This window comes from Pelodiscus sinensis, chromosome 6 (genome assembly GCF_052426305.1).
Source record: "Pelodiscus sinensis isolate ZL-2025 chromosome 6, ASM5242630v1, whole genome shotgun sequence".
NCBI classification, from domain to species: domain Eukaryota; kingdom Metazoa; phylum Chordata; order Testudines; family Trionychidae; genus Pelodiscus; species Pelodiscus sinensis.
The window spans coordinates 73,524,986-73,538,171 of NC_143057.1; the positions used below are offsets into that span (position 1 = coordinate 73,524,986).

The following is a 13,186-nucleotide window of genomic DNA, read 5'->3' on the forward strand; positions in this document are numbered from 1 at the left end:
TAACCTGTTGTTTAATCTTTATCATTCTTCTCTTTGAGACACTCTAGGAGCATATTCATGTACTACACCGAATTTTTGTTGCTTGTTTTCAGCTTTAAAGATTATCATAAATATGTCCCACATGCATGTCTGTATTTCTTTTATTCCATTCAACCAGGACCATTTTGCTCTGCCCTTAGTCTCACCATTCCCTTCATTTTCTTCTTCCAGACTCATTTTCTTTGAGAAATAATAGTATATTATGGTTAAACCCTTCTCCATCTCTCTTCTCTCTCAGAGGGTCACAGGCTCCACCTCTCCCTTTGTTCTCCTTTTCCGCCTTGGTCTTCCTGCTGCTTTTTTAGAATAACAATCTTTTTTGTACTGCTTCTCAAATGGGAGTGGAGTTCTGCGTTGTGCTTCAGTTCTTGGTCTACTCTGTTTCTGCCTCTGAGAGGACTGAAAAGGCAGCTTGTAATCATGCTCTCATATCAGCATTGTTCTATATCTCCATACTTTCAGTGGAAGGAATAATTTGCTTAGGAGGCCCTCAGTCCCTCTCCTTTTCCACCTCCCCCAGACATCTCTCTGGTGCTACTGTAAGGAAGGTTCTAGATCAGGGCTACTTAACTTTGGAAGTCCCGGGGGCCACAGTGATACTTACAGCACATGTCAAAGGCCTCAACTTAAGTGTGGTTGCATATATATGCAAATATGTATGCAAATAGCTTATTTCACACTGACAGGCATGAATACAAAGATTAAGGCCCCATTTAAATCAATTCTGCTGATATTAATAAAATGCAATATTTACCCAATTTCTACCCATATGACAGCACTTTTAATGAGCAATGATAGTCCAGGAATTTAACTACTAAAACGCATATCAACAGAAGACCGTTATATTGAATCGCCTATATGGAGCATGTTCCTGCTGGAGGCCATGTTCAAAGGATCCCACATGCGGGCCACATGTTGAGCCTCGCATAAACCCAAACCACACTGTGGACCACAAACAAACAAGCTGTGGGCCGTATGTGGCCCACAGGGTAGGTGTTGAGTAGCCCTGTTCTATATACTACCATCATTTCCCTCCTCTAATTGGACTCTATGGGACTGCACTGAAAAGACTGAAGGTTGCCAGTTTCTTCTTCCCTCACGCGCCTCCTGTTCTGTACATTGTGATGTTGGAGAGAAAGAAGAGGGGAAGGTATCTGCTACAAACATTTTAGTTTGATTAAAACTAAAAGGAAAAAGGGTTTAATTGGTTGAGATTAGCCCCATCACATCTTTATTATAAATCACTGCTGAGGATGACCATTTTAAATGGAGACAACGTGGCTCCAGTCATAATATATAAAATGGCCGCAATTTCCTTTAGTTTTAAGGGCAAAATTTTTCAAAAGAAACCTGGGGGAAAATCTTGGAAGCTTGATGATTCTAATAAGGTGTCATACCCAAGAATATTGGTAAAAGACTCCAGTGACTAGTTAGACTTCCGGTGCATTAAGATGGAATGTGATTTAAAGTGGCAGAGCAAGATATTTTGCTTCCTTTTTTATAAATTGAGTAGCTGCTGACAGTCATATATTGGAGTAATAGGAGATGAAAGGGAAAGAGCAGGCAGGTGTCTGGGAAAGGGCACGAGGAAGGGAGGGCAGTGGACTGGAAGTGGAACTTGATGTCATGTAGATGTGCTGACTAATCTCAGAATTGAGGGCTATGAGAGACAGGAAACTGGTATGGCATGTAAGCGGGATGAAGCGTAGGTGGAAGAGATCAGGGAGTTAAGAAGGGCAGAGCAGTGTTGCAGATGACTAGAGACATGAAGGAGGATGCAGTTACTGAGTAGAGTACATTTAGAGAGGCAGAAAAAAAGAGATTCCCATTTAGGGAAACTAAATGCTTAGCATTTTTTAGCTATAAAACTAAAGTTGTGGATTTTTCTAAAGGGCTCAAAATTGGAAGTAACTCTGATAGCAAAAGATCCCACTGACATCAGTGAAAGCAGAGCTATGAGAACACTGAGTGCTTATGAAAATCCAAGTCCAAACATTCAATATTTTTGTTTGGAATTTTTTCCCCTTCTTTTTTCTTCTAGCCCCAAATTTTCAAGTGCATATCAAAATAACAAAGAGCTAGCACTTTTGAAAATACCAATTCCTATTCAAAGAACCAATTGCCAGTAAAATCCTAGTAATTTGTTATTGTGTTCAATATATATGTTACTGTGAATTTGAGATGGTTAAATGAAATGTGAGTTGATGGTGTATTCTGCTATTCATCCCAGACATTTTAACATTTAATTTTGAGCTGGGTTGGTTTTGTTTTTAAAGCTATGAGAGTGAGAGTGAGAGTGTGAGTGTAAGAGAGAGAGTGAGAGTGTGAGTGTAAGAGAGAGAGAGAGAGTGTAAGAGAGAGAGAGAGAGAGAGAGTGTGTGTGTGTGTGTGTGTGTGTATATATATATATATATATATGTATGTGTGTGTTTTCAACTGGTGACAAATGAAATACTCTTTCAGTCCTAACTCTTTAATGACAAGATGCTAATTCTCTAGGTAATATCATCCACATGGTCATTGTCAAATTAATATCTCCTTAATAGCTTTTTATAGTTTATGTAGTGATCTTCTGTAGAATTAGGTGAACTGCTCTTTATAAGTTGATCCCAATAAAATGTCTCTTTTTTAATTTGAGCAACAGGAAGGAATTTTATAATGAAATAAGAATCATGATAAAAATTTCTGCTTAAGGAAAGAGTATTGTCTCATGTTTAAATCAGGATCATGAGACCTAAGTTCTGGGCTCTTCTCACAGCTCTGCTACTAACTGGAAGTGTAACTCATTTCCTATATGATTAACATATATAATCTGTCTGAGTACCTTAGCCCACAGAGCTATAATAAGGCTTTATAATCCTAGGATGAAAGATAACTAGAGAAATACAGTATTATTAAACTTATTTTATGTGACGCTATTTTAAATTAAGCCTATTTATGCCATTATGTAGTACTGTTGTATACATTTATCTCTTAGAAAAAAATAGGGTACCTGAATTAACAGTGTTAAAAAAATCAACATGAAAAAGAATGATCTAGTGCATAAGCTTAAAATTGATTTGATTTGATTTGATCTTCTGAAACACTGTTGAGATTGAGTAGAAGTTTAAAGTAGTACATGTAGTTGTTAAATGTTAATTATCTAGGTCTGGTTCTGAGCTGGCTCAGCCGCTATTGTTAATCATAGCTGCCAATGGTACAGAGCATGTTGCTGGATTTGTAACTTTCCAGCAACAGGTTAGCTGGAAAAAAATCTGTAAAATTTGGCACTGAAACAAGAAATATGTGAACCTGTCACTGTGAGCAGTCTCAAAGGGCAAGCTGCTTTGCATGAGCTAATTAACCTTAGGAAATAATTACACAAATATGCAAATGTTGTTTAGATAATTCCATGTGTTATCAGCTCAGGTAGTCCATCATAACAGCAGACCTTGCAATGTCTAGGTGTTAAAATCTGGCATAGTTGATAAGGCTTTGGTTCCTGCTTCACTTCAGCATGGTATTTCACAATTAATGAGTGCAATATTACATTAGTAAATTCAGACTGTATTTTGAATGCAGCAGAACATAGCACTGTATTTACTGTATGCACACTGCTTATCTGTGTACTCTAATGGCTTGATTCATTAAAATGTTATATATCTTACAACTCTTAGACTGGCAAACTATACAATATTGCAAAAATGACAAACAAATGGGGCCACTCATTTTATTGAATACAATGTAGACTTTGCCAGGGAATTATCCACAATCATATGTTTGTTTCTGATAGTTACAAGGCAAAGTATTTTACCTTCTATTCACAACAGTATAGCTGAATTTTTCTCATAGTGCAAGCAATATATAATATCTGCTTGGAACAGATGTTTGACAACTTTTTATAAAACATAGCTTCATGTTAATATTCTACAGAATCTGAGATGATGTTAATATGAATATGCAATACATAATTAAGATCAGTAGGTCAAAACTGGACAAAACATTATCAAGAATAGCAAAAACAAGACTGACATAATATATTTTCATATGTCAGATGATTAATTTTATGATTCTGAGTGAAGAAAGGGAGTCTGTTCAGTAGAATAAGGAAAATAGACTTCAAAAAAGCAGACTTTAACAGAGTTGTAGAACTAGTAGGTGAGTTCCCATAGGAAGAAAAACTAGGGGGAAAAGGAGTTGAGGAAGGCTCGCATTATCTCAGGAGGTGGTAATATAGGTAAAACTGCCATCTATCCTGATGCAAAGGAAAGACTGGAAGAAAACTAAGATGCTATTATGGCTCTATCAGGAGTTCTTTAATGACTGAAAATCAAAACGGATTCTGACAAAAAGTAGTACTGTGGATGAATTGCTAAAGAGAACATCAGAAAGGGTAAGGCACAAAATGAGTTACATTTTAGCAAAGAATATAAAAGGCAAATTTGCATTAGGAAAACCAGACAGACATAGGAAACTGTGGGCCCTCTACTTTCAGGGAAGGAAAGCTAGTAACCAGTGATGTCAAGATGGTTGCGGTTTTTAATGCCTATTTTGCTTCACTAAGACGGTTAATGGTGACAGATACCCAACACATGGTATTAACAAAAAAGAGGGAAGGAACACAAACCAAAAAAGGGAAAGAATATTTAGTTGTTAGATATACTAAGTTGGCAGGCTCTGATGAAAGTAACTCGTTGAACCAATCTTGAAATTGTTAGCATTTATCTTAGAGAATTCATGGAGAATGGGTGTAGTCCCAGAAAACTGGAGTATCTGCATTTAAAAAGGGCAACAGAGAGGACATAGGAAATTATAAACCAGTCAGCTTTACTTCAGTGTTTGGAAAGTTACTGGAGCAAATTATTAAACAATCAATTTGTAAGGACCTAGAGATGTAATAGAGTTCTAGGGAATATTCATCATGAATTTCTCAAAAACAAATCATATTAAAGCAAACCAATTTCCATCTTTGACAGATTTATTGACCTACTAGAGAACAGAGAAACATTAGATGTGATATATCTAAGTCAGACTTTTGATAAAATCTCACATGGAATCCTCATAAACAAATAAGGAAGTATCATATAGATGAAATAACTGTAAAATGGGTGCACAACTGGTAGAGAAACCATACTCAAAATATGGTTACCAATGGTTTGCTGTCAAACTTAGAGGGTGAATCTAGTGAGCTCTCACAGGAATCAGTCCTGGATCTGGAACTAGTCAATATTTTTATTAATGACTTGCATAATGGAGTGGAAAGTATGCTTATAAAATATGCAGATGACACTAAATTGGTTAGGGTTGTAAGCACTTTGAAGAGCAGGGTTAGAGGTCAAAACAATCTTGAAAAATCTGATGAAATTCAATAAAGATTAGTGAAAATATTTTAAGGAAGGAAAACTCAAATGTGCAGCTACAAAATGGGGAATAACTGGCTATGTGGAACTACTTGTGGACTATAGTGGGTCACAAATGAATAAGTCAACAATGTGAATCAGTTGTGAAAGAGGTTAATATTTTGAGGTGTCTTAGCAGGCACTAGTGATGCCTCAAATGGGGGATGATGGTCAGTTCTAGGAAAGATGTGGGCAAATTGGAGAGTCCAGAGGAGAGCAACACAAAGTATAAAAGTTTTAGAAAGCCTTACCTATGGCCTTGTTTAGTCTTGGAAAAGATGCCTGAGGGAAACAGTTTTCAAATATGTTAAGGGCTGTTATAAAGAGGAGGGCATCAATTGTTCTCCACGTCCACCGAAGGTAAGACAAGCGATAATGAGCAATTTAGATTAGACCTTAAGAAAGACCATACGGATAGTTCAGCTCTCAAATAAACTTCCAAGGAAGTTGTGTAATTCCCATCACTGGAGATTTTTAACAACAAGGTGGGGCAAACACCTGTCAGGAATGGTCTGTGTTTTCTTGGTCCTGTCTCAGCACAGGGGTTTGGATTTGATGACCTCTTAACCATTGAAATGCAGGGCTGGAACATACCTTATCCCAATTGTCCCTGTGTACCACTTCAGTGATGCAAAGGGCTTAGAACATATCCATATGTGGCCAGCTGAGAATTCCCCCAGCATGGGAGAGTTCTTAACATTCATGGTTCAGTGCTCAGGCATGAAAGACTCATTAGCGGGGAGGGTGGCCAAAATTACAGGCCCTGCAAGCCACATCTTCAGTCATTCGAAAGCTGGGGTGTTGGGGCTTCAGACATGTTCCTTCTGAAAGCTCTGTGAACCCTGCCAGGTGTGCCCCACAAGTCTGATGCCCCAAAACTCTCCACCATGCTGGGCAGAAACTCCTACCCCACCACCGCACTGCAAGACAAAGGTCCTGAGCTTCCTTTCCCACATCTGGTAGGTAAAGAATTTGGGGGGCACAAGCTGCACTTTAATGGTACAAGAGCAAGATGTAGTTCACGAGACACAGTTGGCACTAAAATTAGAGAAGGCCTGGTCAGGACATTGCTGCACTCCAATTTTTCTCATACTGTTCCAGTTGGCATAGATTAGGGCACCTTTTTTCTAGCCTGTGCCATGACTGAGTCAGGTTCAAGTTGATCAGAGGATTAGGGAGATGTAATCTTTTCCTTGAACCTTGCTCATAGACTTCTGTTTCAAGCCGTGAATAGTCTAGCAGCACCTTAAAGACTAACAAAACATGTAGATAGTATCATGAGCTTTCATAGCTACAACCCATATCTCAAGTTCATCTGAAGAAGTGGGTTGTGCCCACGAAAGCTAATGATCCCATCTACGTGTTTTGTTAGACTTAAAGGTGGTGCTAGACTATTCGTTGTTTAAGTTTTTTAACTCGGCTACCCTTCAAGTAGTGTTCAGGTAAGCACATGATCAAGCCTAGAGATAGTAAAATTGCTTTAGAAATATTAATTTATCATTATCCTATTGCTTTCAGAAAATATACTGTTAAATTGCTTTGATTAAACTTTTGATATTAGAATGAAAAACTCCAAGTTAACAATTTATGAACATTTTTTTGCAGCGATAGTAATTTTGTTTGGAAAGCTAGTCTATGTTTTTATAGATAGCTAATGGATAGTATTTAAAAGATACCACAAAAAAGAAAAAAAATGTTTTGTGATTCGTAAGGGGAAAATATTCTAGTACTTTGAGTGCTCATTTCTATCATAGCCAAAAAAAGTTTAAAGTACTTGGTGATACTTTGGTTCTTGAAAAGGAGCTGTTCCATGTGGCAAAAATATATTGTCTGGTAATCCTACATTCCTATTATTAACCTTCCTAGAACCACTTATATGGATACCTATGTACAATATTACCTTTTTTGAATCAGGAATGTGGGAGGGGGGCTAATTAGCTGCTGAAACAGTGTAGTTCCTTTAATGTGCTGTATATAAATACAGTGGTAGTAAAATTAAGACAGGTTCACAGTGAATTATTTCTTTTTAAAAATTAATTGTGTAAAATTTTTCAAATTAGTGGCAAATTATGCATCAGATTTTTCAGAGCTCAGCTGTAGTGGAAAAAGAAGGAGCAATGTGAGCACTTCCTGATTGTCAGCCATCTAGCCTCAGCTTTTAAAGCTAGGGAAGAACAGCTCTAATTTACACTGTCACTGGATGAGCTCCACTTTGTCTTGCCCCAGTAATGGCTCCTTACTTCCCGTACATCAGGAATTATCACAGGAAGCAGTTTCACACTAGCTGTTGCAGCCTCTGTGCCATCTATTTTGCATTGTATAAGCAGCACTGTAACAGATTGGAGTCTGACCTTCAAGCTTTTAAATTTGAATAATGTTTCAGATGCTCTGATATTTATATTGGTGGAAAGTTTTGCAAAATTTCCTGCCTGTTCTGAATATCTTCTTACTTCAAGAGATAAGTACAATACAAGAAATTAAAAAACAAAACAAAGTGTCCTCTTTTTTTAAGCAAGTTTCAGATAATTTAGTCAAACTTGACTCTACAAAATCTTTCTTCAATGAATTCTCACCATAATTTGTAAGAAATAGGCCAAACTAAAAGCAAAATGCCCAAAAAATCTGCTTTTAAGTCAAAACATAAGAGAAATCTGCTGCAGAAAAGTCACAAGAAAGTTTTTAGACTAAATTTCTACATTGAGGTATTTATTTTGACTGAGAGTAAAAAAGCAAACATAAAAATTAGTCGTAATAATACTGCATTAGAACCAGTGTGTTCAACGGTGGGTGTTTCAGGATAGGCACCCTACCATATAATTAGGACCCTGAATAAATAGGACCACCAGAGCAGCCCTTGTCTGCAGCAGGGGGTGAAGCAGCCTCCTGCCTGCAGCTGGTGGGGAGCTGCTCCAACCCTCCCCGTTTAACTGGTAAGTATCACCTTTAACCAGTTAACCCTTCATATCCCTAATAAGAACTAAATATTGTTGTTAAATATTTATTAAATTTGAGTGAGGCTATTTAGCTGAAATGCCATTACAGTGCTTCGACTTCCTATAACTGCGCATTTCTGTTTATATTCAAAGTATACACATTTTATAATCTTTCAATCATATCGTCAGGGCTGGTTTTGGTTATGTTTTGCTTTTTTATAAAACTGATGCATCAATGTATTTTTGTGACACTAGCACTAGTATCTGTGGATTCTTTTAACGAAACATTTTACACAACCAGGAATATGTTGCCTGTAGACAAAACTGTCTGTTTCTAAAAAAAAAATGGTAGTGAATAATATACTTCTCTGTGTAGGATAATGGCTCTCCTGAAGAACATGCAATTTATGTGTGGGACCACTTCATTGCCCAGTCAGCAGCTGAGAATGTATTTTTTGTCGCTCACAGTTATGGTGGACTTGCATTCGTAGAGTTGGTAAGTATTGACTTTTCTCTTTGCCTGTTTTCTGAGGATTTTATGATATTTTCAGAAGTTAAATTTAATGTGCTCATTCCAAAGAAGCAGCTTTTCTGGACAGATTTCATTTTAGAAACTAAAAGAGTTAGAATCAAACAAAAAGAATCCAATCTAGGGTCCCAGGGCTAGTAGATTTTACGGTGCCCCCTTAGGCTCTGGATGGGTCAAAAAATGAGGGCTTCAGTGTGAGAGGGGTTGCTGGGGAGTGGGATAGAGATGGGGGTGCAGGAGGTGGAGTGTAGGAGGGGTAGAGGGTGCGAGGTCTGGGTGGGGGAGGTAGGATGCAAGATTGGGTTGAGGATCTGGCCAGGAGTTAGGGTTTTGGCAAAAGATTGGGTTCTGCAGAAATGTGCTGGGGGTGGAGAACTGGTTGGGAGATTGGGTGCAGGAGCAGGCTGAGAGTGGTGGTTTGGCCAGGAGGTGGGATGCAGGAGCAGGGGGAGAGTGGTGAGTGTGAGGGTGGATGAGGTCTGGACATGAGGGGAATGAAGGGGTGTTTACCTGGCTCTGCGCACTCTGCTGCTCCCAGAAACTGCCGCCCCCTTCCCGTTGCTCCCATTTCAATTCTGGTCAATGGGATCAGTGGGGAGTTGCCAGGGGAGCGGTTTTCTGCATTCCATTCCCCCAGCTAGGGGGAGGGAGAGTAGCAGCACACGAAACTGCTTCCTCCTTCCTCATGAGCCAGATCTGTTCTGTGAGGCTCAGGGTTCCCCACCTTCCCCCAACACACACACAGCGGGAAGCCAGCGTTGGTACTCCAGCCACGCCACAGGGGGTTGTGTGCCAGTGCTGGCTCCCTGCTGCAGGGTGGGGCCAAGCCCATAGCCCATCTGCAAGATAGACACAGACCACTAGCAGTCGACGGACCACACTTCGAGAACCATTGCTCTACCGCTTTACAGGCTCATGCTCCAGATGTCCCAGGTTTGTTTCTTCCTGTCAGCATTACGTTTATGTAAAGTTTTTTACTTTTTTGATACTCTTTAAGAAGAAAATAGATGGTTAATGAGAAAACAAAAAAAGAAAATATTTTGTTTCAAAGATTTTAACAGTTTTGATGATTTTGTTATGGAAATTAAGGCCATTTTAATTCTCTCATTGCTTCTCCAAGTCTTCCTTAAACAGTCTGTGTGTATGCAAATGTTGAAACCTGATACTGATTTAGCTGATCTAATCCCACAAATGTTTTACAGTCCTGTCAGTGAATTGTACAAATTTTATTTTTATTTTTCAAAACAAAAGATATCAAGATACCAAATACTGCAATGATAAGGTGATTGTATAACATATAAGCCCTTTTCGATTACATTTTATGATTTAGGTTCCTCATACATTATAAGAGTCTGGGTTTTTTTGTGATTTTTTTTGCTATTGTAAATAAGAAGATTGCTAGATTATCTTGATGTGCTTTCATTTTGAAACTGAAATCTGTGAAATTCAGTAGGTTTTGTCAAATAACATAGTTTGGGTCACTGGATACATACAAATAGATTGTATGCACATTTCTGAATAAGTGTTTCTTAATTGATTAATAATAGGCCTTTAAAGAAGATAGGAAATGTCAAGTATGTTTGAGAACTTTCTTTACTTCTAATAAACAAAGCATGTACTTGAAGGTATTTTGGAATTTTAGTGAGTAAAATTCTATCACATTTCAGTCAATGGCTTGGAATGGCATGGGTAACAGATGACCAATGTGTCATCCCCATTTTGCCTGCTTCTCTTGTCACACTGGTGGATATTTCTCCACTTTTGTTCTAGTCTAATATGAAGCACACAGATGTTTCAGAACAAGACTTGACTTCTGACCTTGGGGCTTCTAGGGTCAGGGTGCTCAGGGCCTGTGAAATTATCACAAGCTGAGCTAAAGTTTTTCTCCATCACAGGAAGTAACCAGTAAGCAAGAAGTTAAAAAGGAGCTTTGTCATAGAGACAAGATGGTCTCAGTAAGGGTCAGCTTCTGTAGTCTGCTATCTCTACAGGAGGTGCATGCATGGGAGGAAGAATATAATATATTAACTACTGGCACATCACATATCTGTCAAGGAAAACTAGACCTGAGAAGTATATTTATTGTAATAGTCCTTATTTTTATAAAAATGGGATTAACACCTATTTTTGCGTTCACAGTTAAAACTGTTTATATCTGATTTACTTATTTATGTTTTGGGTTTGTTGGCAGTAGAAATTTAGATTGGAGGTTGCCCCTAGCTATACTGGAAACAAATATTGAACTATAATAAAATAGATTTTATTTTTACCATAAAATTGTCAGATTTCCTGATTGTTTTTTTTTCCCCTCTGTCCTGGAAGTTTTAGCTCAGAATTTTTTAACTTGTTTTTAAAAGAGAAGTTTTTAGTCTCTAAAAGAAGTTATGCTTCTAAACTGTTTACACCTTTCTCTCTCTCCCCCCCTAGGGTTGGCAAATTCACATAAATATAGTAGTTATATAGACTCCTTGTATACTTCTCATTCTGTTTTCATTCCCCTTGCAGAGGGCAATGTGAAACTTCTGGTTTTCACTTGGAATGTAGGGCCTTGCCTGAGCCTTTTGCGTGAGATTGTACCCACAGAAGTAAAAGAAATACAGACTTCGAAGTAATTGACTTGTATACCTTGTGTTGGTATGCATACAACACTGCTGAAAGTGTTCTGATTGTTCACAGTTATTTAATCACTGAAGATCTCTAGCTTTTCTTTTCTTCCTTGTGGAATCCACTCTAATAGTAACTGTCATTGTAGAGTAAGGTCCAGAGACTCAACATTAAATGGTAGATTGTGGCATTTATCAACTGTTATAGCAACAGTAATATAAAGCTGGTTTTTTTCCTGCAGTAGGAGTAGCAGGAGGCATTCAGCTTTACCAAGACAGAATGTCTTCAGGAACAAACTGGTTGCACCCTTGGGTCGCTTTCTTTGGGAGGGAAGCATTTTTATAGCAGTCTCTGTGCTCCCCAAAGTGCTGGGGGTGGGGCAACAATGATGGCCATCTCTTGTGAAGTTGGAACAAAAGGGAGAGCATCATTATTCAGTTACTATTGTTCTGTAGCTGGATAAGGCCTTGCTCACAGTCTAGCTTTTAGTTTTGATGTGATTTGCAGGTATTTATATAACCTAATTAGAGTTTTCTAGATTTTTCAAAGATTTGTCACAAGGTACGTTATGGTATTTTTATTGTTATCCAAAACTTTTGCCTATGTATGCACATCTAATTGTTGGTATTTGTGAGATGTTTAGGAAAACAGAGTAAGTCTGCAATACCATGCTTGAATGCACAAAAACTGTTATCCTTTTACTGCAGGATAAGCACACTATTCCTCTACCTTACTGGGTCACAGATAACAAGAGAAATAATTGAAAGTGATTTAGCATGTGTGGGAAGTAAAGTTTCACCAATAAGTGTAATTAGTTATATTGTTTATAGTTTGAATTACAAGTAATAATCATAAGACTGCTGCTAAAATGTATCTTAACATTTACCAATTAAAACTTTGTATAATTGTAGTTTGAAATTAAATGTACAGCAAACAGATGTCTCAAAAGCAAATTACTTTTTAAATATACAGCACTAAAATAGTTGTAGGTCATAGTCTTTTGCTAATTACTGATTTTGAAATCTCAAAACATTATGCATGAACATATCTTATCTATCGTCTGTTATCTCTCACACAGTATAGTGGAGTTGGAGATTTAAAGCAGCTTTGTTGTATTTGATGGTAAACAACAGAATTTGTGCAATGCCTATAAAATATTACAGAAAGTGAGATTTTTAAGTTGGAGTCCTTCTATGTGTGGTCAGTTAAAAGAAAAAGACCTAGCACCATTTTTTGTGGTGTTACAATTTTACTTTGAGTGTTTTTCTGCCCCCTGTTCCTATGTAAAAGTTCACACCTGTCTGAGGCCCTGAATATGCAGTTGGATCCAAGTACAGTAGTTAGATACTTCTGCCTGTGTGGACCCCATGAGCCACTCTTTCAGATCTAATTGCAGAAGTAGTATATGCAGGAGAAAACAAATTCAGATAGAAATGTGATTTCTAGTTTTCTGGTATCACTTTTAAAACAAATGCATTTCCATGCGTTTACCCTCACTGGGGGACAACTACATATTTCAGAATCTTCAAAAGAATCACCAGTCCCAGACTTTAAAAATCATTAATCAGGCCCTTCAAAATCAAGAGTTTGGCTTATAAATCATGAGATATTTTTAAAATGATAAATTTGGACTTCTTTTGATTTACCTTCTGGGTTTTGAACCTCTGTGATTTACTTTAAGCTTTTTACCATGAGCCTGACTG

At 37.7% G+C, this 13,186-nt stretch overlaps 1 protein-coding gene across 3 annotated transcripts in view; it reads left to right on the forward strand.

Moving 5' to 3' along the window:
* The window catches only part of ARB2A (ARB2 cotranscriptional regulator A), a 334,295-nt gene that overhangs the window by 179,392 nt on the left and 141,717 nt on the right, over positions 1-13,186 (forward strand). For all 3 annotated transcript variants that reach the window (XM_075932154.2, XM_075932155.2, XM_075932153.2), the window contains exon 8: positions 8,727-8,846. In XM_075932154.2, the coding sequence (XP_075788269.1) occupies positions 8,727-8,846 (120 nt within the window). The remainder of the gene's footprint in view (positions 1-8,726; positions 8,847-13,186) is intronic.